We start from the raw sequence: 26508 nt of genomic DNA on the forward strand, positions 1-26508 counted from the left end.
TCTGAGAGAAGAGGGAGGAGTCCCCCCACCTTTGGTTACCGTGTTGTGACGGTAACTGCACTTTGGTTCCGTTTTCCTATTTTTCTCTTTTCTTTCCTCCTACATTACATTAAACTTCACAATAAAATATTAAAATATTATTAAACATCTGGCTGGCTGTTACCTGCGCTAATAAAATAATGTTACACTTTTATGAATAATAGATTTGGAAATGTTCTCTTATCAAGGTGTATCACAGTAGCAGCACTGTCTGGTGGTGGTCTGTGCGTTTACACAAACAACATATGGTGCAGAAATGATGTGGTTTTGAACTACTGTTCACTGGAGGTGGAGTTTATGACTGTAAAGTGCCAGCCATCATACCTCCCAAGAGAGTTTATCACTGTGCTTATTGTTACAGTGTACATTCCACCTAGTGCTAAGGCCAGAGAAGTGCTAAGTGAACTCTATGGGGCTAACTTACAGACAGCTTACCCTGACAGATGTTTTCATTGTCACCAGGGACTTTAACCACACAAACTTGAAATCAGTGCAACCAAACTTGCACCAGCATGTTGATTTTTATGGCTCTTGGAATGAACACTTTAGACCATGTTTACAGCTTTTATTCACAGTGTTTAAAAGGACAATCTCTGAACACTGAACAAATGTCTACACATGGTTCGAGGTACAGGACAACAGGCCATTGGGAAGATCACCCCAGCTCCCACCAACTAGGAGTATATTATCTGTCTGCAGTAGATGTCAAGGAGTCTCTGTCCAGAGTTAACCTGTGGAAAGCAGTTGTCCCTGTGTGTTTCAAGATGACCACCATCATCCCTGTGCTGAAGAAATCATCTGTGTCCTGCTGGAATGAATACCAGCCCATTGCACTTACATCTGTCATCATGAAGTGCTTCAAGTGGCTAGTCATGAAACACATAGAAAGCAGTTTTCCTGCCACACTGTACCCATTTCAGTACACCTACCATCCCAACTGCTCAAAATTGGCTATAATCTACCTTTCTCTGATTCACCTGGACAAAAAGAACAACTATGTAAGGATGCCGTTCATATGTAGACTTCAGTTCAGCATTCAACACACTCATCCCACAACAACTGATCAGAAAGCTGAGCCTGCTGGGCCTGGCTGACCCCCCCCATCCCCCTCTGCAACTGGATTGTGGACTTTTGACAGGGACAGCCCACACCGTCAGTATTGGCAACAACACCTCCAGTATCACCGGACTGAACACTAGTGCTCCCCAGGGCTGTGTCCTCAGTCCACTGCTGTTTACCCTGATGACTGTGCTGCAAAGTACAGTTCAAATCACATGATCATGTTTACTGATGACACTACATTTATGGGCTTCATCAACAACAATGACGACTCAGTATATAGGGAAGAGGTAAACCAGCTTGCAGAATGCTGTAGACACAACAATCTATCTCTTAATGTTGGTAATACTAAAGAGATTATTGTTGACTTCAGGAGGAGCCGAGTAGACCACTCACCACTGTACATCAATGGAACAACTGTGGAGAGAGTAAAAAGCTCCAAGTTTCTTGGTGTACACATGATGGAGGACTTCTCCTGGACTCTCAACACCACCTGCCAGGCCAAGAAAGCCCAGCAAAGTCTCCATTTCCTGTAGAAACTGATGAGAGCCAATCTCACCCCTCCCATTCACCACTTTCTATAGAGGGACAATAGATAGCATCCTGACCAGCTGTCTCACCATGTGACACAGAAACTGCACAATCTCCAACTGCAAGACCCTGCAGCAGATTGTGAGAATAGCTGAAAAGATTATCAAGGTCTCTCTATCCACCCCCAATACCTCGTACAATAACCGCAGCATCTTCAAAGCCACCAACAGTGCAGATGACCCCTCTCACTCATCTCATGGACCTTTCATCCTCCTGCCATCAAGCAGAAGGTACAGGAGCATCTGACCATCAGCAGACTCTGCAACAGTTTCTTCCCTGAGGCAGTCAGATTAATCAACACCCTGATTGCTGCCTCCCAAAGCTTGCTTGGATTAGTCAAACACCTAAGTCAGTATGACTCAATGCCACTGCCCACTGCACTTAGCAAAACTGCATCAGATATTTTATGGAACGCTGTACTATTTACTGTTAAATATATATCTTTTGCTGTTACACTACCATATAGTTTAAAGCCCATGTTCTGTGTATTTATTGACCTGCACTCATCTTACACTGCTGTGTATTTGCACTTTATGTATTCTTGTATACTGTTATGTGTTGCAACATGGTCTGAGACTATAAATCTAAGTGGATCATAAGCATGTTATAGCAATTATTCTATAGAGGCAGGGATGTCTGACATATAGATACTGTCTGAGGTATGAAAAATATTTATAGTGGAGCTCCATACTTAAGAGAATATGGTAATGCATCGACCTGATTTTTGATAGCTCTTGCGACCATATGATGTCCTTCTGTATGCATGTACATGCATACGCATGAACGATGAACATGTACCACCACAAGGTACCCAGTCGTAAGTGCAAGGCAATGTATCTTAAACACTTGACCAAAAACTTTAGTTTTTGCAATCGTTCAGTAATCATGACAACACAGTAAAAACCCTTGATTTCAAGGGTAACATGAAATTAGCTTTTTTATTCAATAGTTATGTATTCAAACATCTAATATCTACATGATGTAATTGTGCTGAATTCTCAATGCTGAATGATACTACATTATCATCTACACATTTGACCCTAACATTAGTCATCACTGCACTATCTATCTATTTCTACTATGTGCTGAGCTATTAATTACACATTACATATTACTCAAATAAAACAATGCTATAAGAACTAAAATGAGCTCCTAATGAAAATAAGTGCTTGGATTGCTGAGGAACTCGGAAATTTTCTTGGCCAAATCATCTAGCTCATTTGTATTAGTGTACTTCAGCAGGTTGCAGGTGCACACAAAGTAGTGCCTGAGGTAGCGCTGCGACACACATTTATGCAGCTTCTGCACCAAACGCAGCACACACTCTCGTAAGTTGCACCAATCCTTGGTGCTCGGATACTTCTCACATGTCCAGAACAGCAGAGTCTAAAGCAGAACCAGAAAAAAAAAATAGGAACACACAAATGTTAATAATTTTAGGTATACCAAACTGAAAATCTAGAAGAACAATTATAATCCCAAATCAGAAAAAGTTGGGATAGTATGGAAAATGCAAATAAAAAGAGAAAGCAGTGATTTCTAAATTTAATTTGCCTTGTCTTTTATTGCAGACAGTTTGAACCCAAGATATTTCATGTTTTGTCTGGTCAAATTAATTTCATTTGGTAATATACATCCATTCATGCATTTCAGGCCTGTAACACATTCTGAAAAAAGTTGGGATGGGGGCAATTATGGGCTAGTAATGAGGTAAACAATTAAATCATGATGTGATTTGAAACAGGTGATGTCAAATGGCGATTGTAATCATGATTTGGTACAAACGTGGTACTCAGGAAAGGCTTAGTCTTTGGGGAGCAAAAATGAGCTGAGGACCTCCAGTTTGTCAACAAATGTGTGAGAAAATAATTGAAATTTTTAAAAATCAATGTTCCTCAAAAATAAGATAGGAAGGGATTTGGATATTTCACCCTCTATGAAGCATAATATCATGAAATAATTCAAGAAATCTGAAGGAACTTTGGTGCATAAAGGACAAGGGCACAAGCCTAAGGTGAACACTTGTGATCATCAATCCCTCAGATGACACTGAATCAAGAACCGTCATTCATCTATAGCTGATATAACCACATGGACTCGGAATTACTTTTGGCAAACCTTTGTCGAGCACTACAATACAGAGTTACATCCACAAATGCTAGTTAATACTTTACTGTACAAAAAGGAAGCCTTATGTTAACTACATCCAGAGGCACTGTCAACTTCTCTGGGCTCAGAGGCATCTGGGATGGACCATCACACAGTGAAAACATGGACTGTGGTCAGAGGAATCAGTATTCCAGGTCTTTATTTTATTTTATTGTAAGAAATGGATATCACGTGTTCCAGACTAAAGAAGAAAAGGATCATCCATACTGTTACAGCAACAAGTCCAAAAGCCAGGGTCTGTCATGGTATGGGGTTGTGTCAGTGCCCTTGGCAAAGGTAACTCACACTTCTGTGATGGCAACATTAAGGTAGAAAAGCATATTGAGAAGATTATGGATCAACATAAGCTGCTTTCGAGATGACATTTTTTTCTAGGGACACCCATGCATATTTCAACAAGATAATGCAAAACCACATTCTGCACACATTACAAAGTCATGGCAGAAGAAGAGGGTGCTGGTGCTGGATTGGCCTGCTTGCTGTCCTGACCTGTCCCCTTTAGAGGATGTGTGGGGAATTTTTGAATGAAAAATGCGACAACGATGATCCCACACTGTTGCACACCTTAAGACCTGTTTGCAGGAAGAATGGGACAAAACAACACCTGAAAAACTTCATCAGTTGGTGTCTTCACTCTCTAAACATATTTTCAGTGTTGTGAGAAGGAATGGCAACATTACAAAGTGGTAAATGCTTTACCGTCCCAACTATTTAAAAACTTTTTTAAATGTGATGCAAGAATCAAAATTGAAAGGTGTGGGGAATTCTCATCTCATCTCATTATCTCTAGCCGCTTTATCCTTCTACAGGGTCGCAGGCAAGCTGGAGCCTATCCCAGCTGACTATGGGCGAAAGGCAGGGTACACCCTGGACAAGTCGCCAGGTCATCACAGGGCCAACACATAGACACAGACAACCATTCACACTCACATTCACACCTACGGTTAATTTAGAGTCACCAGTTAACCTAACCTGCATGTCTTTGGACTGTGGGAGAAACCGGAGCACCTGGAGGAAACCCACTTGAACCCACTGGGTTCAAGCCCATTGGCCACTGGGCTTGAACCCAGAACCTTCTTGCTGTGAGGCGACAGTGATAACCACTACACCACCGTGCCGCCCTTGAAAGGTGTTTATTTTGGAAAATATTTTTAAATATTCATGAGGTAAAACATCAAATAATGTGCTGTTGCATTGTTTTCAGTACAATACAGGTCAAATATTATTTACAAATCATTGTTTTCATTTTTTAATTTCAATTTCAACATACTGGGCAGCACGGTGGTGTAGTGATTATCACTGTCGCCTCACAGCAAGAAGGTTCTGGGTTCAAGCCCAGTGGCCAATGGGGGCCTTTCTGTGTGGAGTTTGCATGTTCTCCCCGTGTCTGCATGGGTTTCCTCTGGGTGCTCCGGTTTCCCCCACAGTCCAAAGACATGCAGGTAGGTTAACTGGTGGCTCTAAATTGACCGTAGGTGTGAGTGTGAATGGTTGTCTGTGTCTATGTGTCAACCCTGTGATAACCTGGTGACTTGTCCAGGGTGTACCCCGCCTCTCGCCCGTAGTCAGCTGGGATAGGCTCCAGCTTGCCTGCGACCCTGTAGAACAGGATAAGTGGCTACAGATGATGGATGGATGAATTTCACATACTGTCCCGACTTTTTTTCTAATTTGGGGTTGTACCTGTGACAAGTTGAATGCATGCATATATAAGCTGAATATGTATAATATACAGTCGGAGGAAAATGTTTGTACACCCTTTGGAATTTTTTACATTTCTGCCTAAATTGGTCATAAAACATCGCCTGAACTCTCCAGCAATCTTAAGAATGAACAAACAGTGTCTGCTTGAACTAAAACCACTCAAACAATTACGTTATCATATTTTTATTGGCCATAAGATGGAAATATTGACAGGATAGGGAGGCATAAGTAAGTACACCCTTAGCTAAGGCTCATCCAAGAGCTAATTAGACTAATTAGATGATTAAACAATTTGACTCAGGTGTGAGCCAACCTGATGTCCAATCACTGAGGTGTGTCGTAAGCTACCCACCCCACTGGAAAACCAGTTAAAAGGTGTGTTTTGATGAGAGGCATGTTCTGTGCATCATGCCTCACTCAAAGGAGCTGTCTGAAGACTTAAGACACAAAATAATTTATTTGTATAAAGCTAAAAAGGGTTACAAAACCATCTCTAAGACCCTTGGTGTTCATGTGTCTACAATTAGAAAAATTGTGTATAAATGGAGACAATCTGGAACGGTTGTTACTCTGCCAAGGAGTGGCCGCCCTGCGAAGATCACTCCAAAGGCACTGCGAGTCATCATCAATGAGGTAAAAAAGAATCCAAGAGTGTCCGCTGAAGACTTGAGGAAATCACTGAAACATGCAGACATCTCTGTGGACACATCTACTATAAGAAAGACACTGAACAAGAATGGGATTCATGGGAGAAGGCCACGGAGGAAGCCATTGCTGTCCAGAAAGAACATTTCTGCTCATTTGGAGTTCGCGAAAAAGCATTTGAATGCTCCTCAGCACCACTGGAAAAACATATTGTGGTCTGATGAAACCAAAGTTGAATTGTTTGGGGGGGAACACACCACATCATGTGTGGAGGAAAGTCGGTACAGCACACCATCAGCAAAACCTCATCCCCACCGTCAAGTATGGCGGCGGTAGCATCATGGTGTGGGGGTGCTTTGCTGCCTCTGGGCCTGGACAACTGGCTATAATCAATGGGAAAATGAATTCTCAAGTATATCAAGATATTTTGCAGAAAAACCTGAGGCAATCTGTCAAAAAGTTGAAACTCAAGAGAGGATGGGTCCTGCAACAGGACAATGACCCTAAACACAGAAGCAGGTCGACATTAGAATGGTTTCAGAAGAACAAAATTCACGTTCTGGAAAGGCCCAGTCAAAGCCCCGACCTCAAACCAATCGAGATGTTGTGGCATGACCTCAAGAAAGCCATCCATTCCAGGCATCCCAGGAATCTTGCTGAATTACAACAGTTTTGCAAAGAGGAATGGTGCAAGATTTCTCCTGATCGTTGTGCCCGTCTAGTCTGCAACTACAGGAAACGTCTGGTTGAAGTTTTTGCAGCCAGAGGAGGGTCAACCAGCTACTAAATCAAAGGGTGTACTTACTTATGCCTCCCTATCCTGTGAATAATTCCATCTTATGGTCAATAAAAATATGATAAAACGCAAATGTTTGGGTGGTTTTAGTTCAAGCAGATACTGTTTGTTCATTCTTAAGATTGCTGGAGAGTTCAGATGATGTTTTATGACCAATTTAGGCAGAAATGTAAAAAATTCCAAAGGGTGTACAAACATTTTCCTCCGACTGTAGTATTCTTTGACTAATTATAAGTTATAAGATAGAAAGCATCACAAACAAACAGAAACGTATTATTAAAGGTCCCATGGCATGGTGCTTTGTTGATGCTTTAAATGGGCTCGTGGAGGCTTCCGGATGTTATATCCGCAGCCTTTCTCGAAATGAACCCTCGGCACGTAAATATAGCCTCCTGGGAGAAAGCCCCATTTCAGCGCTTTTCCCAGTGCGTCGTTTTGCTAATGAGAAGCAGAAGGCGGGGAAGGGTAGAGGGTGGGGGCGGGCCATGGGGGGAGGGGGAGGGGCTTGACCAAGCTGCGCACACACATACTCGCTGCTATCAGCGCCTGTAGCCACGCTGCTAAGACAAAATCCCGTTCTCCCTCGGACTCCTTTCGTAAACTCAACGTGACACAGAGAACAGAGAGTGAGAGTGTTCGGAGTGGTAGTTTACGAACGTATAATACCCTAGGCTTGAACACGCACTCCATAACCAAAGAGGATAGAAGCAGCAACTACAGCAACATATCACTTATCCAACAGAAGACATGCATTGCAGAGCAATAGTCAAACATAAGCTCATAAGTTACAGTCAATTTCCAGACTAAACTCAGTTTAACAGAGCATGCTGCATGCTCTTTAGTTTTGTAGCGCAGATTACCTGGCTAACTGCAGGAAGCGGTTAGCTGCACAGCTAATGTAGCCATTGCTAGGCTAACGCACCGATTTTAAATCACGGCAAAACGACCAGTTATACACTTACTTGTTCGGTGTTTGTTGCTGATGCGGCAGGGATTCTTGGTACGGACCCAGGCTTCAGTGACAGTTGATGTGCAAAACCTGCCCTGTACTGTCCCAAGTTGTGGAAACATTCCTCAGGAAAATGCTTCCGATAAACATACACCGTCTTAGGTAGACTCGACGGCGTATTATTGAAGTAAATAAAATTAAGCCACTGCGTCTTCAGGGGCTCTCCCGTCGGCAGTAAAAACAGACTCTTTTCTGTGTTGTCACATCCATGTACAGCGCAATTTCCATGTTTCGCTCGCTTAGGTGATGCCATGTTGTTGTGTCCTCTATGGTCTCCTCACTACAACTGGGCGGGCAATCCATACAGTGGGTGGGAATCCAGAGGGGGGGCATGGGGATCATCTCCCTTGCTGACGTAGTAAAGGGAAGAGCTTATCAACGCGCCGTTTTGACGCGCCATTCTCAAATGTTGGGCATAGTTTGGTTTACACATTATGAAATTTCTAGCCACTGGGGTGACTTAAGAAGGTCAGAGGAACTCGTTTTAACGTTAAAAAACCTCAGAAAGTGAAAATTTCATGCCATGGGACCTTTAAGTGATTAAAGTGAATCGTATAACTAACTGCAGATTCATCAGGATGTTAATCAGAGCTAGAGGGCCCTCTAGTGGATCATACTGATGCTGTCTGAACATGGGTTTTATGATTGCAGTACATTTTTCAATGCTATATTTCATGCAGTCAGACTGCCAGTTAAAAAGGTAGGTTGCACATGGCCAAGGTGGACAGAGAAAAAATCCATATAATACAATACTTGTAAATGGTGGGACGTGATGACAGGTTTGCTCCCTGGACACCATATGTCCTCTTTCAGCTGTTGCACCACCTTGTAACACTTCCGCCTACAGCCACCATCCTCATCTATACCAGCCAGCAGCACCTGCTCTGCCCGTGAGAATGACAGCAGCCAGTGATAATTAGAAGTAGCCATGAGGTTGAAACCAAAAGACTGCAAAGAACAAAAAGAAAATGTGTTTAGAAATAAATAACAATTCCACCATTACACTGAAATGCATACCATTTAATTATGTTTCCTATTCAGCCTGTTTAATTGAGCTCTTATGGACAATGGACAATATGGTTTTGTTAGTTTAAAGCTAAAATGTGACCTCTTTTTTTTTTAAATAAGTCAGCAGAGTGGGGGAAAAATACACAGCACTGTGTTCCTGCACATCTGTGAGTCACACAGGAAAACAAAGTAGTCATTCAAACTTAGAACTGTCAAGTAAGATTTTGTGTTTTTTCCAACATGTGTAGTACATCATCACAAATAAGTCAAATCATCCTGTCAAAACCCTGGGCACAAAAAACAAGCCAGTTTCTATCAGTAATAGTGAAAGCTGAACCAGAAAAGTTATCATAAGTGTGTGCAGGGGCGCCGCTAGGGGGGGAAAAGTTAGGACGATTCTAAGGGCCTGGCACTGACAGGGGGGCCTGTGAGGGATATTAATATTATTTTAATAGTATTGCCTTATGTAAGTTTTTGAAATAAAATATTTCATTTCATCTGTTAAAATATGCAAATTATACATGTTATGATTTGCTATAACAATTTTCTTGAATTATTTATGATATTGTCATTTCACCCCTCCACCCTTTTTACTAATGGTGCAGTCTGATTCTGGGCGCGGGACACGTGAAATGTGTAGCTCCGTGTGTGCACAGCGCCGCTATTAGCGCAGCTTAGATCAGCTGTCAGTTTTTCTATCTGCGCAACAGAGGTGTACATTCTAGAAGTTGCTAAGCAGGAGCAGGTGTGATGAATTATGAAGTCCGGATATCACACTGTGTGTGAAAATTATCACCTTTTTTCATAGGTATCTTTATTGTATAATTAAGTCTAGATGTTTTGCCATTGTTCATGTGTGGGTTTGTTGATATTGTTAAGTATTTAACTTTAATATTTTGCACATTAGGGCAGCACGGTGGTGTAGTGGTTAGCGCTGTCGCCTCACAGCAAGAAGGTCCTGGGTTCGAGCCCCGGGGCCGGCGAGGGCCTTTCTGTGTGGAGTTTGCATGTTCTCCCCGTGTCCGCGTGGGTTTCCTCCGGGTGCTCCGGTTTCCCCCACAGTCCAAAGACATGCAGGTTAGGTTAACTGGTGACTCTAAATTGACCGTAGGTGTGAATGTGAGTGTGAATGGTTGTCTGTGTCTATGTGTCAGCCCTGTGATGACCTGGCGACTTGTCCAGGGTGTACCCCGCCTTTCGCCCATAGTCAGTTGGGATAGGCTCCAGCTTGCCTGCGACCCTGTAGAAGGATAAAGCGGCTAGAGATAATGAGATGAGATGAGATTTTGCACATTAGCTGTGGTCATAGATATCATTGCTATTGTTCATGTGTGGATTTATTGATACTGTTGCTAAGTATTTAACTTGAATATTTGAACATTTGCTGTGTTTTCTAATAAATGCGTGATGCCTAAAAGAAACCAAAAACACTTAGTGGATTTCTTGCAGTGCATTATGTAATTGTATCAAAAAACTAGTGTAGTTATTCATCAAGGCATACATTTGATCACATACAATAAGTCAATAAATGGAGGAAACAAAGGAATACATTTTGTAATCCTGATTATTGATGATGTTTGCTGGAGGGCTCTGGATTATCCATAATGTGCATACAGAATGTTATAAATCCATACTGATACAGTGATGCATGCAATTTCTCTCAACACAAACATTTGGATTGAATGAACTCCATAGGCTACTGAGTGGCCTAATAATAGTTGCTCATAAAAGAAAAAAATATATCTTCCATATATATCATGGAATTTTCATTTTAAGGCAACAGTCTATTCAGTCTAATTCTGACAGTTCTGCATTTAAAATGTTCATATACCAAATAATTGTGTCACCTAAACTTGCGAGGTAGCTGATCACATGCATAGTAAAGTAGAAGTGCCAGCCAAAAACAGACTTCAAATTCAGTTGCTTGAGTTTGAAAATTTTACCGGGGGGGCCCTAAATTGTAATCTTTCATAGGGCCCAAGATTTCTAGCGGCGCCCCTGAGTGTGTGAATATAGAGGATATCCCCAAATGCAAAACCCTGTTATCCGATGTCGCATCCCCAGGATAGACAGACAGACAGACAGACACAGACAGACAAATAAATTAATTCATTCATTAGCGGTGATATGCTAATTGGGAGTGCATGAGAGCTTGTCAGAAGCAGAGACAGCTCAAGCTCCATGATAAGTTGCCTTTTTTCTTGTTGGACATCCAAGATATTTTACTTATTTGCTAATTAGCACTGCTAACTGGGCATCTTTTCCTGACAGTTCATTTATGGGACAGAGATTTATAAAAGACAGAAAAATTCCTTTAAGAAAAGCTCACCTAGCACTAATTTGGAGACACAATAAGCTATAATTACTTATTTGGATAATATAAGCCCTTATTTACGTTAATTTACATTTTCATTTCGTTAGATCGTTGCAGCTATATAATATTAAGAAGCCAAAAGTCTTGAATATGCACTATATGGCCAAAATTTTGTGGACCTGACAACCATACCCATATGTGCTTTTTGAACACCCCATTCCAGAATTAGTCACCCCTCTGATGTTATATTAAGCTCCACTCTCCTGGGAAGGCTTTCCATTAGATTTTGGAGCATGACTGTAGGGTTTTGCCCATTCAGCCACAAGAACATGATTTTCAGCAAGGAGGCCTGGAGTGCAGTCAGGATTCCAGCTCATCCCAAAGGTGTTCAGTGGGGTTGAGGTCAGGGCTCAGTGCAAGTCACTTGTGTTTTTCCACTCCAACCTCAGCAAATGATGTGCTGTGCATAGGGCATTGTCCTACTGGAACAGGTTTGAGCCCCTTAATTCCAGTCAAGAGAAGCTGGAAAGCTACAGCTTATAAAGACTTTCTAGACAATTATGCGTTTCCAACTTTGTGGCTACAGTTTGGGGAAGAACCACATATGGGTGTGATATCAGGTGTCTATATACTTTTGGCCATATAGTGGATTTCATGACTATAGAAGTGGTCTTTACTTACTAATACTGTGTGGGAGTGAGGGTGTGGTCGAGCGTTAGTTGCGAACGGCGAGGAGTCAGGTTGAACCAGCAGGTAACATGTGACAACTTCCACCTGTGTCTAATTCCTAGCTGTCTATTAACATGCGTCTCTGTGTGTCTTTCAGATAGCCAGTAACGAGAGAGAGAGAGAGAGAGAGAGAGAGAGAGAGTGAGTTGTGTTCCCCAATGCGTGTGGCATGCGTATGTGTGTTAGACGTCCCTGAAAAGTGAATGCTAAAAATAAAAGTGCATTTTGAATTGTAGTGACTGTCCCCAGTTCCTCATTGTCCCACCTCAGGGAATTGTTACATACTGATATTCATACTAGTACTCAAACTTCACACTATTCAACTACTGTTCATACAATTGTTTTATATAATTCGATGATCTGCAGGACCGGATGACTGAAAACCTACATACATCAATGGAAGCCATGTACATACATCAGGGCATATTTTTTGTGAGTGTATAACATTCCCCATCTCACTTTTTCACCTTAATACAGCGAATGCACTCTGTAGACGGCCACCTCCGTAGTAGACGAGGCCAGCGGGCTTTCTTGGGCCAGCAGTTCATCACCTCCACTGTGGGCACCAGCTCCACTTCTATCTGTCCTTGGGCTGTCTCCAATGCCACACGTACCACTGAGCCCAATGAATCCTGCATGCTCAGTTTCTCTATCACAGCAAGAGTAAAAAACAAGGTTTGATAAAAACAAGAAGACATGGAATCAACTTAAAGCCAGAATAACAGAATTTAGTGTAAGGGTATGACAGTGCTGCATGAAAAAGTCATGGAGTACTGTGAAGTGGTGATGCTAGACTTGTGTAACATCGTGGTAAGTACCTGACCATCTGAATGTGTTTGAGCACTGAATGTTTGCCAAACTAACACTCACTCACTCTGTGTGTGTGTGTGTGTGTGTGTGTGTGTGTGTGTGTGTGTGTGTGTGTGTGTGTGTGTGTTGAGGCCAATGTAGGCATCAATGCTAATCGTAAAAGCACAGACCGCATAGTCTCTTTACTATAGATTTGCTCTTTACTATAGATTTTATTACTGATAGTCCAAAATTAATGCTACAGAGACTAACTGAGCATCCAGAAACTAGAGCAGTGGCTACAATTAGCGACACCTTAACGATCTTTTGGCCATTGCAAAAGTAGAAAAGACTTTCAATACATAAATTGTGCATGAAAAATTACCCAAACTTCCACTGGAAAAAAATAAGTTGATTCCCGATTACTTAACATATCAGATCATGTGACACCATTCCACAGTTATCGACATCCGGGTGATTATTTATTTAAAAAAAAAAAAATCGGTATGTGGTATTAACAAAACTTTTTATTTAAAATTTGTTTTACATAGACTTGTATTTAGTGTAAAATCTCTTTTATATAAATATATTGATGTTGGTGCTTACGAAATGAGGAAGTAATTCTAATGTTTGTAAACAAATGAACTGATAATGTTTAACCTGTGTTAAAAAATCTTTTTGTTCCACTTTCTATCCACTTTCTAAGTATTTTCATAGATCACATTTTGTTAATCATTCGTTGTTGTTTGTATTAATTTCTAGTTTTGTAGTTTACCAATAAACGCCAACAGACAGTTGACATTGTAACCACATGAAAATCCAGGTCAAAGGTCGCATGTCATTCTTTGAACCAAAATATAAAATGTCTACCGATATTGTAGTATGTGGTAGATATTTACAACAAACTGCAAAAAAAAAAATACAAAAATTCTGAATAGAATAGAAAAATCTGAATATTTCAAGCATGTAATTTTTTATATGCAAGGAATTTAATTCTGGTCTAATTCTATTTATTGCAATAGGATTCCAAATAGTCGATAAACATTCCATTCTGTTATGAATCAGAAAAAAAATTATTATAAATCACAGCACTTTTATTTTTTAAAGTACTTTATCTACTTCAACAATGTTACACAAAGATCGATCCATAACAGTTGTAAATGTCATTTAATTCCACAGGGTGTCGATAATGGTGGACACTGGTGAAAGTGATCACTATTATCAACACCTCAAACACGTGTTTAGATACAAAATGGTGACTGTCAGATGAAAGAGTAAGAAACAGGTTTTGACAAGAATATGAAATATCGCTGAATTTGAGAAGTAAAAATATGTCCATGATCTTTCCACCATGCTTACCTGCGATGATAACGTCTGGGTTTTCCTCAAATTGCTGATCGTGCTAAAAAAATTCCATCTCAGGTAACAAGCTGTGTCGTCAGACAGCAAGATCAAAGGGCGAGAGGGGTGTCTTCTGGTTGATTAATTACCCAATAATAACTGTTGTAACTGAAACTCACCTTTGTAAAATTGTTTTTTATTGGTAAATCTGAAAAGGTGTCGATAATTATGGACTGCTGATAATTGTAGCCGCCGCTCTACTTGCATAAAACACCAATGAATACAACACTGAAACAAACACACACACACACACACACACACACACACTATATTATATATATATATATATATATATATATATATATATATATATATATATATATATATATATATATATGTGTGTGTGTGTGTGTGTGTGGTTCAGTGTTGTATTCATTGGTGTTTTCTGATAGTAGTTTCTGGATGCTCAGTTAGTCTCTGTGCTGTTAAGGTTGTACACCAGCCAAAAGTTCGGACATACCATGTAATTCAATGGGGTTTTTTTTCTTATTTTTATGAATTAAAATACACTTTATGTCTTAAAGTAATGTTGGATGTCATTTCTCTTTACTTAGTTGAGCAGTTTTTGAAACAATATGGATTACTACAGTTGTGGAATAGGGCTATTTACTGTATTTTTATTATTTACTGTTGTCAAACACATTAAGAAGGCAAGAAATTGCACTAATTCCCTTTTGACGAGGCACCTGTTAATTGAAAAGATAATGGCAATAGTGTGCAAAGTATCATCAATGTAAACAGTGGCTACTTTGAAAAATCTAAAAGATGAAACATATTTTGTTTTTAAAGTTTTTTTTTATTTAACACATAATTCCATATATGTTCCAATTGTTATTTCATAGTTTTGATGTCTTCAGTATTGTTCTGTAATGTAGAAAATAGTCAAAATACAGAAAAAAACTATGAATGAGTGTGTCCAAACTTTTGATTGGTACTGTATATATAATATTTAAAACCAACTGTTGCAAAGCCCATCCTTCCCTCACTCGTGAACAAGATCCTGAGATACTTAAACTCCTCCACTTGAGGCAGGACTTCTCCACCAACCTGGAGAGGGCAAGCCACCCTTTTCCGGGCGAGAACCATGGCCTCGGACTTGGAGGTGCTGATTCTCATCCCAGCCGCTTCACACTCGACTGCAAACCACCCCAGTGCATGCTGAAGGTCCTGGTTTGAAGAAGCCAACAGGACAATATCATCCGCAAAAAGCAGAGATGAAATCCTGTGATTCCCAAACAGGATTCCTTCCGGCCCCTGGCTGCACCTAGAAATTCTGTCCATAAAAATTATGAACAGAACCGGTGACAAAGGGCAGCCCTGCCAGAGTCCAACATGCACTGGGAACAGGTCTGACTTACTGCCGGCAATGCGAACCAGACTCCTGCTCCATTCGTACAGGGACCGGACAGCCCTTAGCAAAGAGCCCCGAACCCCATACTCCCGAAGCACCCCCCACAGAATACCACGGGGGACACGGTCGAATGCCTTCTCCAGATCCACAAAGCACATGTGGACTCGTTGGGCAAACTCCCATGAACCCTCGAGCACCCTATGAAGGGTATAGAGCTGGTCCAGTGTTCCGCGACCAGGACAAAAACTGCATTGTTCCTCCTGGATCCAAGGTTCGACTATTGGTCGAATTCTCCTCTCCAGTACCCTGGAGTAAACCTTCCCCGGGAGGCTGAGAAGTGTGATTCCCCTGTAATTGGAGCACACTCTCCGGTCCCCTTTCTTAACAAGAGGGACCACCACCCCAGTCTGCCACTCCAGAGGCACTGTCCCTGACCACCACGTGATGTTGCAGAGGCGTGTCAACCAAGACAGCCCCACAACATCCAGAGACTTGAGATACTCGGGGCGGATCTTATCCACCCCCGGTGCCTTGCCACCGAGGAGCTTGCAAACCACCTCAGTGACTTCAGCTTGGGTAATGGACGAGTCCACCTCTGAGTCATCAGCCTCAGTCTTCTCAATGGAAGACATGACAGTGGGATTGAGGAGATCCTCAAAGTATTCCTTCCACCGCCCGACAATGTCCCCAGTCGAGGTCAACAGCTCCCCACCCGCACTGTAAACAGTGTTGGCAGAGTACTGCTTCCCCCTCCTGAGGTGCCGGACGGTTTGCCAGAATTTCTTCGAGGCTGACCGATAATCCTTCTCCATGGCCTCCCCGAACTCCTCCCAGTTCCGAGTTTTTGCCTCCGCAACTGCCCGAGCTGCAGCACGCCTGGCCTGCCGATACCCGTCAGCTGCCTCAGGAGTCCCGGAGGTCAACATGGCCCGATAGGACTCCTTCAGCTTGATCTCTTACTTCTGGCGTCTACCACCGGGCTCGGGGATTGCCGCCACGACAGGCACCGGAGACCTTGCGGCCACAGCTCCGAACAGCTGCGTCCACAATGGAGGTAGAGAACATGGTCCACTCAGACTCAATGTCGCCCGCCTCCCTTGGAAGCTGGGAAAAGCTCTCCCAGAGGTGGGAGTTAAAGACCTCCCCAACAGAGTGCTCGGCCAGACATTCCCAGCAGACCCTCACCATACGTTTGGGCCTGCCAGGTCTGTCCAGCTTCCTCCTCCGCCAGCGGATCCAACTCACCACCAGGTGGTGATCAGTTGACAGCTCAGCCTCTCTCTTCACCTGAGTGTCCAAGACATAGGGCCAGAGATCAAATGAAATGACAACAAAGTCTATCATCGACCTCCGACCTAAGGTGTCCTGATGCCACGTGCACTTATGGACACCCCTATGCTTGAACATGGTGTTTGTTATGGACAAACCGTGACTAGCACAGAAGTCCAATAACAAAACACCACTCGGGTTCAGATCAGGGAGGCCGTTCCTCCCAACCATGCCCCTCCAGGTGTCACTGTCGTCGCCCACGTGAGCATTGAAGTCCCCCAGTAGCACAATGGAGTCCCCAGTCTGAGCACCCCTCAGTACCTCTCCCAGGGACTCCAAGAAGGCCGGATACTCTATACTGCTATTCGGCACGTAGGCACAAACAACAGCAAGAGCCCTCTCCCCAATCCGAAGGCGCAGAGAGGCGACCCTCTTGTTCACTGGGGTAAACTCCAACACATGGCGGCTGAGCTGGGGAGCTATAAGCAAGCCCACACCAGCCTGCCGCCGCTCAGTGGAGAGTCCAGAGTCCAGCCCCTCTCGAGGAGCTGGGTTCCAGAGCCCAAGCTGTGCGTGGAGGTGAGCCCGACTATCTCTAGCCGGTACCTCTCAACCTCCCGCACAAGCTCAGGCTCTTTCCCCCCAGCGAAGTGACATTCCATGTCCCAACAGATAGCCGCTGTGTCTGGGAATCAGGTCGTCAAGGCCCCTGCCTTCGACTGCCACCCAATCCACACTGCACCAGTCCCCTACTGCTACCTCTGTGGGTGGTGAACCCACAGGAGGTCGGGCCCACGTCACCTCTTCGGGCTAAGCCCGGCCAGGCCCCATGGGCAAAGGCCCGGCCACCAAGCGCTCGCATACGAGCCCCAACCCCAGGCCTGGCTCCAGGGTGGGGCCCCGGCTGCGCCATACCGGGCGACGTCACGGTCCTCGATGGTTTCTCCATAAGGGTTTTGGTGAACTGCTCTTGGTCTGGCCTGTCACCTAGGACCTGTCTGCCTTGGGAAACCCTGGCAGGGGCATAATGCCCCCGACAACATAGCTCCTAGGATCATTCAAGCACACAAATTGGTGTGCTTGAAGGATCGGTGCAGCCTCTGCAGTGATGCGGTCGCTTTACTGGTCCGTCGTGGTGAAGAAGGAGCTGAGCCAAAAGGCGAAGCTCTCAATTTACCGTTTGATCTATGTTCCAACTCTCACCTATGGTCATGAGCTTTGGGTAATGACCGAAAGAACAAGATCGCGGATACAAGCGGCCGAAATGAGTTTCCTTTGCAGGGTGGCTGGGCGCTCCCTTAGAGATAGGGTGAGAAGCACAGTCACTCGGGAGGAGCTCGGAGTAGAGCCGCTGCTCCTCCACATCGAGAGGAATCAGCTGAGGTGGCTCGGGCATCTTTTTAGGATGCCTCCTGGACGCCTCCCTGGGGAGGTGTTCTAGGCATGTCCCCCCGGGAGGAGGCCCCGGGGAAGACCCAGGACATGCTGGAGGGACTATGTCTCTTGGCTGGCCTGGGAACGCCTCGGTGTTCTTCCCGAGGAGCTGGCCAAGGTGTCTGGGGAAAGGGAAGTTTGGGCTTCCATGCTTAGACTGCTGCCTCCGTGACCCGGTCCCGGATAAAGCGGAAGAAGACGAGACGAGACGAGATGTTGCAAAGCCACTGTTGATGTTATGAATTTATGATTTAAACTTTGCTTGCTTTTACAAGCCTCCTTTTTCATTGTGTTAGGTTTGGTAGGCCTGATTTTGCCATGTTTTTCAAACTCAAACAATTTCTCCTGCACAGCAATAGACAATCCTCATGGCTTCTGGCTGGATTTTGAAGATCTGGTATTTATTATAGGTCCTGAAGTGAGACCTGAACATCAGCTCCCTCATCTCAAAAGCACAGCAGAGGACGTACTTTCTGCGGCAGTTAAAGAAGTTCAACGTGACAAAGACAATGATTGTGCACTTCTACACAGCCATCATTGAATCCACCTCATCTCCTCCATCACCATCTGGTATGCTGCTGCCTCTGCCAGGGACAAGGGTAGACTGCAGGGTATGATTGGCTCGGCAGAGAAGGTGATTGGCTGCAGCCTGCCTTCACTTGAGGACCTATTCGCCTACAGGATACTGAGGCGGGGAGGAAAGATTGTGGCTGATCCCTCCCACCCTAGACATAAACTCTTTGAGACACTCCCCTCCGGCAGGAGGCTGTGGTCCATCAAGACCAAAACCTCATGCCACAGAAACAGTTTCTTTCCTACTGCTGCTGGTCTCATAAACATGACTAGTGACCCCCACTTACTCTGCACCCCCCCCACCCCTGCCAGTACCATACCTCAGACTCCTGACCCACTTTGCTCCCCAACCTCAATAAACAAGACTAGTGACCCCACCTACTCTGCCCCCCCAGTTGTTTACCTGATTTGCACATTTGTTTATTTTATCCTATTGTTTATCTGATTTGCACAGATGCACAGTTGTTTCTTTATTTCATCTTATTTTTATCTTGTTTATTTAGTTTTTATTTGTTAATATTTTAGAATAGACTGTTTTTATGTAGCTCCTTTATTAGAATAGACTGTCTTTATTTAGTATTTATTTATTTAGAACCTTAACTCCAAGCCAAATTCCTTGTAGCTGCAACAATTACTTGGCAATAAAGCTTTTTCTGATTCTGATTATTATGCTTCCAGAATGTATAATTTCATCTCATCTCATTATCTCTAGCCGCTTTATCCTTCTACAGGGTCGCAGGCAAGCTGGAGCCTATCCCAGCTGACTACGGGCGAAAGGCGGGGTACACCCTGGACAAGTCGCCAGGTCATCACAGGGCTGACACATAGACACAGACAACCATTCACACTCACATTCACACCTACGGTCAATTTAGAGTCACCAGTTAACCTAACCTGCATGTCTTTGGACTGTGGAGGAAACCGGAGCACCCGGGGGAAACCCACGCGGACACGGGGAGAACATGCAAACTCCACACAGAAAGGCCCTCGCCAGCCCCGGGGCTCGAACCCAGGACCTTCTTGCTGTGAGGCGACAGCGCTAACCACTACACCACCGTGCCGCCCATGTATAATTTCATGAAATAAATTTTATATATATATATATATATTAGTGCTGTCAAGCGATTAAAATATTTAACTATAGTATAGTAACTATAGTATATTTAACTATAGTATAGTCATAGTTAACTCGCGATTAATCACAATTTAATCGCACATTTTTGTCACATGAAAAACCATTGTAATTCTCTTATCAGCATAAAAAAGTGAATGGGCTTGCTTTGTACCAATGTGTTTTTTTTTTTTATTGCAGAGCATAACACTACGGAGCCGTAGAGGGGACATGGTGAATAAAAAAATAACAAAGCATGGGAACGACTTATAAGGCATGTGCACGAGATATTAATGCGCACGCACGAGTTATAACCCGTGCGCACGCTTTGCGTTAAGGCGTGCGCTCGGGTAATTAAAAGTGAGGGGACGAGTTACTACGGCTCCGTATAACACGTCTTGTCACAGCCACTGCAAAGTCGGGCTGAAGCCGCCGATGGGAAAACGAAACCTAAGCCGAGCACCGTGGCTCTTCGTCCCGAGGCGCGGCAGCGCGAGCTGCCCGCGCTGGTTCTTTGGGGGGAGGGCAGAGGACTCTGGCTGTGCGGGGCGTGGCATTACAGTCTAGCTGCTATCGTTTTTCTAAGCAAAGTCTCTGTTCTGTTCCAAGTTCCTGGCAGTTTCAAAAGCTTATGAAAAACCTACATCATGTCACAGAGCGTTAATCTCGCAATAAAAAAATTATCGCCGTTAAAATTGAGTCAAGTTAGCGCAATAATAACACGACATTTTTGACAGCACTAATATATATATATATATATATATATATATATATATATATATATATATATATATATATATATATATATGTATGTATATATGTGTGTGTGTGTGTGTGTGTGTGTATTATATATATATATATATATATATATATATATATATATATATATATATATATATATAAGCTCACCTGTCAGCCCACAGGTCTTAATAGCTGCCTCTACCTGCTCCTTAAAGACACTGACTACTTTGGAGGGCACAAGATCACCTTCAATGACCACACAGGCATCGTGCCACTCCTGAATGGGATTAGTGAAGCTTTCCAGTTCCAGCCACTGATGCAGCTTCTCTGGTTCTCGGACTGGTGAAGGAAGCTGTGAACCACTCAGTGTGTAATACCGCCACTGATGTGCCCGCCTCTCCTTATAACCTGTAAGGCCCCGTATTGGCACAGAAATCAGGAATAGAGTGGGAGTCAGCACCTGTAGGTACACACAAGTAGCAAGGTCCAGCCTCGTTTGTAATTTTACTTCATTTTGAAGTGACATGTAAATTGTTTAGAAATCACATGTAAATTTCAAATTTACATATTCAACTTCAACATGTCAAATTTGAATGCTTTCTTTTTTTAAAGGGTAGTACAAGAGTACTCGTGATTAATAGCGTTGACTTCAGTGGTTTTACCTGAATGGCAGGATTGAAAGTACCCCCTCCCTGAAGTAATGCAGCCCATTTTAATGCTAGAGCAGGCTGATCCTAGAGAAAACACAAAAAAGCTAAATAGACATTTATTAATTTTAGCAAATAAACATTACACTGAAGAAAAGAAATGTTACTTTGAAGCTGTTATTGTGAACTCCTGTGTTGGCAATGGAACTGAACCGTGTATCCTTTGAACTGATCTCAGCAGTTAGTTCTTTGACTATTTTTTGCACCTCTTCGACAGATTTAGAGACCTGCCGGTGTCTGAGATCCACCTGCAGAGAATGCATTAGAGTCACCACTTGGGCACAAAATTAATCTCATATTCAGATGCAAATTCATAAATTACATCATTTATTTAAAAAACAAAAACAAAACAAAAATACATCAATACATCTGCTACAATTAATTACAAAAACAAATTACAATCTTATGGAGCATATAATTAAATTTCATAAATTGTTACAAATACACATTATTATTTGTATGACCTGATTCTGTAAATAATGGTCCAGGTCTTCATCAGTAAAGTTTGCCATTTCACAATTCTGTTCTGCTGTGGCTTCTTCTCTGCTGTTATATTTCCTTGTGCTTCTGAGCTTATGAGGTCCGTGTCCTAATGTGAGACTTTTTCTTTTGTAGCCTAACCCATGTAACATAGACAGAACTGATGGAAAAGCACTCCAGCAGATTGATCTCATTGCATTGATCTTTTTCAGATGGTAAAATGGTCTCATAGTCCTCTGGGCAGACAAATAAACACTGATTCACTCACACAACCGACATTAAACACAGACAAATAATCTACATGTGTCACTGTAGATATTGTACTACATAAACCCTTCTTTTCATTTTCAATAAATAAAGTCAGAAAAAGACTTTCCTATGTGATTGAATCAAAATATATCAGTATTATTGGAGTGACTCATAGTAAATATATATATATATCATCTCATCTCATTATCTCTAGCTGCTTTTATCCTTCTACAGGGTCGCAGGCAAGCTGGAGCCTATCCCAGCTGACTATGGGCAAAAGGCGGGGTACACCCTGGACAAGTCGCCAGGTCATCACAGGGCTGACACATAGACACAGACAACCATTCACACTCACACCTACGGTCAATTTAGAGTCACCAGTTAACCTAACCTGCATGTCTTTGGACTGTGGGGGAAACCGGAGCACCCAGAGGAAACCCACGGGGAGAACATGCAAACTCCACACAGAAAGGCCCTCGTCGGCCACGGGGCTCGAACCCAGACCTTCTTGTTGTGAGGCGACATCGCTAACCACTACACCACCGTGCCGCCCTATCTATATATATATATATATATATATATATATATATATATATGGGGCGGCACGGTGGTGTAGTGGTTAGCGCTGTCGCCTCACAGCAAGAAGGTCCTGGGTTCGATCCCCGTGGCCGGCGAGGGCCTTTCTGTGTGGAGTTTGCATGTTCTCCCCGTGTCCGCGTGGGTTTCCTCCGGGTGCTCCGGTTTCCCCCACAGTCCAAAGACATGCAGGTTAGGTTAACTGGTGACTCTAAATTGACCATAGGTGTGAATGTGAGTGTGAATGGTTGTCTGTGTCTATGTGTCAGCCCTGTGATGACCTGGCGACTTGTCCAGGGTGTACCCCGCCTTTCGCCCGTAGTCAGCTGGGATAGGCTCCAGCTTGCCTGCGACCCTGTAGAAGGATAAAGCGGCTAGAGATAATGAGATGAGATAGATATATATATATTATTTTTCTCTCTCCCTGTGAAGTCGGAGCACCTAGGGATGCCATGGTCGCTGCAGTCCCCACACTCGGGAGAGTGTGCCTCACCGTGGTGCAGGGGTGAACTCAGGATAACGCGAAGTACATCCACAATCCCTGAGGCTGATAGGTGCACATGAAGCCTCTGGGCCAATCACTCACAGGTGGATAATCTCTGATTATGAAAACCTCAGTGAAACCTGCGAGAGGATCAACTCCATGTGGGATGAGGCATGCTAATAGACTTAATGACATTTCTGGTGGAGGACAGCCTATGACGTCTCATCGACCGAAACTTCTGTCCCCCAAATACCATACTAAAATTGCAACATGGAATGTTAGAACTCTTTTCCAAGCTGGAAGAATTCACCAAGTAGCTGCAGAAATGAAGAGCAGGGCCGTGCAAAGACCTTTGGAGGGGCAAGGGCTCAACATTCAAAAAAGGGCACTTGGAACAAATTTTTCACACAAGTTAACTTTATTCAAAACTAAATTTCAATTGCAACTGAACATTCTCTGTGTGTGTGTGTGTGTGTGTGTGTGTGTGTGTGTGTGTGTGTGTGTGTGTGTGTGAGTGAGATCCATCTAAATGCTGCAGTATTCTTCAAAGCAGCAGTCTTCGGTTTGCCATGTTCTTGAAAATGTCTATGACAACACTGTATTCAATATGGATATCTTTCTCAATTGCCAGCAGAAGAAGGTCTGACAGCCTTTCTTCATGACAAAGGCTGCGGAGTTTTGTCTTCACTAGCTTTAACTTTGAAAAGGAACGCTCTACCGTTGCAGTTGACACAGGTAGTGTTCCATATATTTTCAGCAGCCCAGCCAGCTCTGGAAAAACCAAGTCGGTATTGTTCTCCTTGAGCACAGAAAGCATGGATGCCACACTGGGGAGGCAAGAGTAGGAGGAGTGAAAGACTTTAAGTTCCGTCAGTAATTTCTCCTCTTCCTCAATCTCATAAAACTCACAAAGCTTCCTGACAGATGCTAGTGCTTCTTCTGGACTTTTCCGTGTTTGCCAGTTGTTTTGTTCAGTGAGGTGTTGCAAAGCACTCAACACTTCCCATGTAGTTCAAACTAAAGTTTCCGAATCTGCCACGTTAATGAAATGGATGGAGCAAACGGTTTAAATATAGCCTACGTGGCTTCATTAAATGATAAACAACCCTACGCATTTACTGTTGTGTTCTAAGCTGCACAATATTGCATGTTCAGATAAGAAATGAAAGGAGACTTTCAGTGTGACCTTACCATGCCGTTCCTCGCACTGTCTCCCACTGTCAATCGCCTGCATGCGCTTTCTGCACGGAGGTTCACTGAATGCATGACGTCACGGATTGATGTCTGCATTTACATAGAAAAACGTTATTTTATAAATCTATAATTTCATATATTATTGTCAAATTGTAGAGAATATTGATGTTGGAGCTAACTTATCTTTTACAAATATTAAAAAAAAAAAAAAAAAACAACAAAACAGTCCCTATGAAAAGGGCACTTTGGACAGCAAACAGAAAAGGGGCAGGGGCTAGAGCACCTGTAGCACCGGTTCATTGCACGTGGGTGATGAAGAGGATGAAGATTGAAATTGTTAGGTTAAGTGAAACGAGATGGCTTGGAAGTGGTAAAACAACCCTACAGAGTGGAGAAACCATCATATACTCTGGCCTCCCAGAAGATCACCCAACACATGTAATAGGAGTAGGAATCATCATGTCAATGACCAGTGCACGGAGTCTGAAGGAATGGGAACCCATCACAGAGAGAATCATCATGGCGAGGTTCACATCCCGCTGTCAAGACACAACCATCATACAGGCATATGCCCCTACAAATGATGCAAATGAAGCAGATAAGGAAATGTTCTATGAACAGCTGCAAGTCACCATGGCCAAACGCAAGAAGAGGGACATCACCATCCTCATGGGTGACATGAATGACAAAGTGGGATCAGTAGACAGTGGCAATGAAAGAGTGATGGGAAAGCAAGGTGTCAGGACCATGAACCACAACGGAGAGCTCTTTGTCGACTTCTGCTCCATGAACAACCTGGTAATAGGTGGCACCTTGTTCCTGCACAAGGAGAGCCACAAAGTGACCTGGCAATCACCCGATGGATCTGTTGAGAACCAGATAGACCACACTGCAATTTCTAGAAGATGGCATGGAACCCGACAAGACTGCAGAATAAAGAGAAGTGCTGATGTTGGCTCGACCTACCACCTACTCTTGGCCACCTGCAGGATACGCCTTGCAGCCTATAGGAAGAAAAAACAGTTGACAACAAAGTATAATGTGGAGAGGCTGAAAAACCCGGAAACAAACCAAGAGTTCACACTCACCTTGGCAAACCGCTTTGATGCCCTACGCTACAACTCAGACGACAAAGAGGAGAAAGATGATGAAATCGAAATGGAATGGTCTATCATCAAGGAAGCATACACAAGCGCATGTAAAGAGGTTCTGGGAAAGATTAAGAGAGAGAAAAAGGAGTGGATGAGTCAAGAGACATGGGAGAAGGTGGAGGACAGATGCAAACTGAAAGCAAATATTGACAACAGTAGAACCAGGAATCAGAAGGCTAATGCTATGAAGCTCTACAACAAAGCAGACCGGAAAGTGAAGAGAAGCTGTAGGAGAGACAAAAGGAAGTGGATCTCGGATATGGCCGCTGAGGCAGAAGAGGCCGCTTCCAAGCAGGACATGAAAACCCTTTACAGAATTACAAAAACTCTGTGTGGCAGAAGGAGGCAAATTAGCAAGCCAGTACAGGATAAAGAGGGCAAGTTGCTTGCAATAAAGGAACAGCAAATGAAATGTTGGAGAGAACACTTTGAAGACATCCTCAATTGCACACCTCCACCGGACCATCCGGAAATTGAATCTCAAAAGGAAGTGCTTGACATACACACTGGACCACAAAGCAAGGCAGAGGTTCGTAAGGCTATCTCATCACTCAAGAATGGTAAAGCCACAGGACCTGATGGCATACCCCCAGAAGTTTGGAAAGAGGCAGGCAGTCTGTCTGTTGAAGCCCTCCTCCCCCTCCTTAACAGAATATGGCAAGAAGAGAAGATACCCTTAGACTGGAAGAAAGGTATCATCATTAAACTACTGAAGAAAGGAGACGTGACCCAGTGCAAGAACTGGTGTTGCATAATGCTCCTCTCAGTTACCAGCAAGCTACTCTGCAGAATAATCCTTAACCAGATGGCAAACGCCATAGAATCCAAACTTAGAGACAACCAAGCAGGCTTCCACCCAAACAGATCGTGTAGTGACCAGATTGCAGCCCTGAGAATCATAGTTGAACAATCCATAGAATTCAACTCACAACTGT

At 43.3% G+C, this 26508-nt stretch overlaps 1 protein-coding gene across 1 annotated transcript; it reads right to left on the reverse strand.

Moving 5' to 3' along the window:
- Window positions 1-2841: 2841 nt before the first annotated feature.
- On the reverse strand, window positions 2842-21951 carry mab21l3 (mab-21-like 3). Its single transcript, XM_060928746.1, has 7 exons — window positions 21904-21951; window positions 21547-21687; window positions 21395-21466; window positions 20901-21192; window positions 12531-12712; window positions 8766-8960; window positions 2842-3075 (listed from the first exon to the last, which is right to left on the reverse strand). Exons 1-7 carry the CDS (start codon window positions 21949-21951, stop codon window positions 2842-2844), a joined length of 1164 nt encoding a protein of 387 aa, XP_060784729.1.
- Between the last annotated feature and the right edge of the window lie 4557 nt (window positions 21952-26508).

The sequence above is a fragment of the Neoarius graeffei genome, chromosome 9 (genome assembly GCF_027579695.1).
Source record: "Neoarius graeffei isolate fNeoGra1 chromosome 9, fNeoGra1.pri, whole genome shotgun sequence".
Lineage (NCBI taxonomy): Eukaryota > Metazoa > Chordata > Actinopteri > Siluriformes > Ariidae > Neoarius > Neoarius graeffei.

Excerpts from the sequence above, each read along its gene's own strand:
- mab21l3 (XM_060928746.1), bottom strand. The coding sequence starts at position 21,951 with ATGGCAAACTTTACTGATGAAGACCTGGACCATTATTTACAGAATCAG. Across the intron at positions 12,713-20,900 it reads TAAGACCTGTGGGCTGACAG|AGAAACTGAGCATGCAGGAT; the intron begins GTGAGCTTATAT and ends TTGCTGTGATAG. Across the intron at positions 8,961-12,530 it reads AGTGCATTCGCTGTATTAAG|TCTTTTGGTTTCAACCTCAT; the intron begins GTGAAAAAGTGA and ends TGTTCTTTGCAG.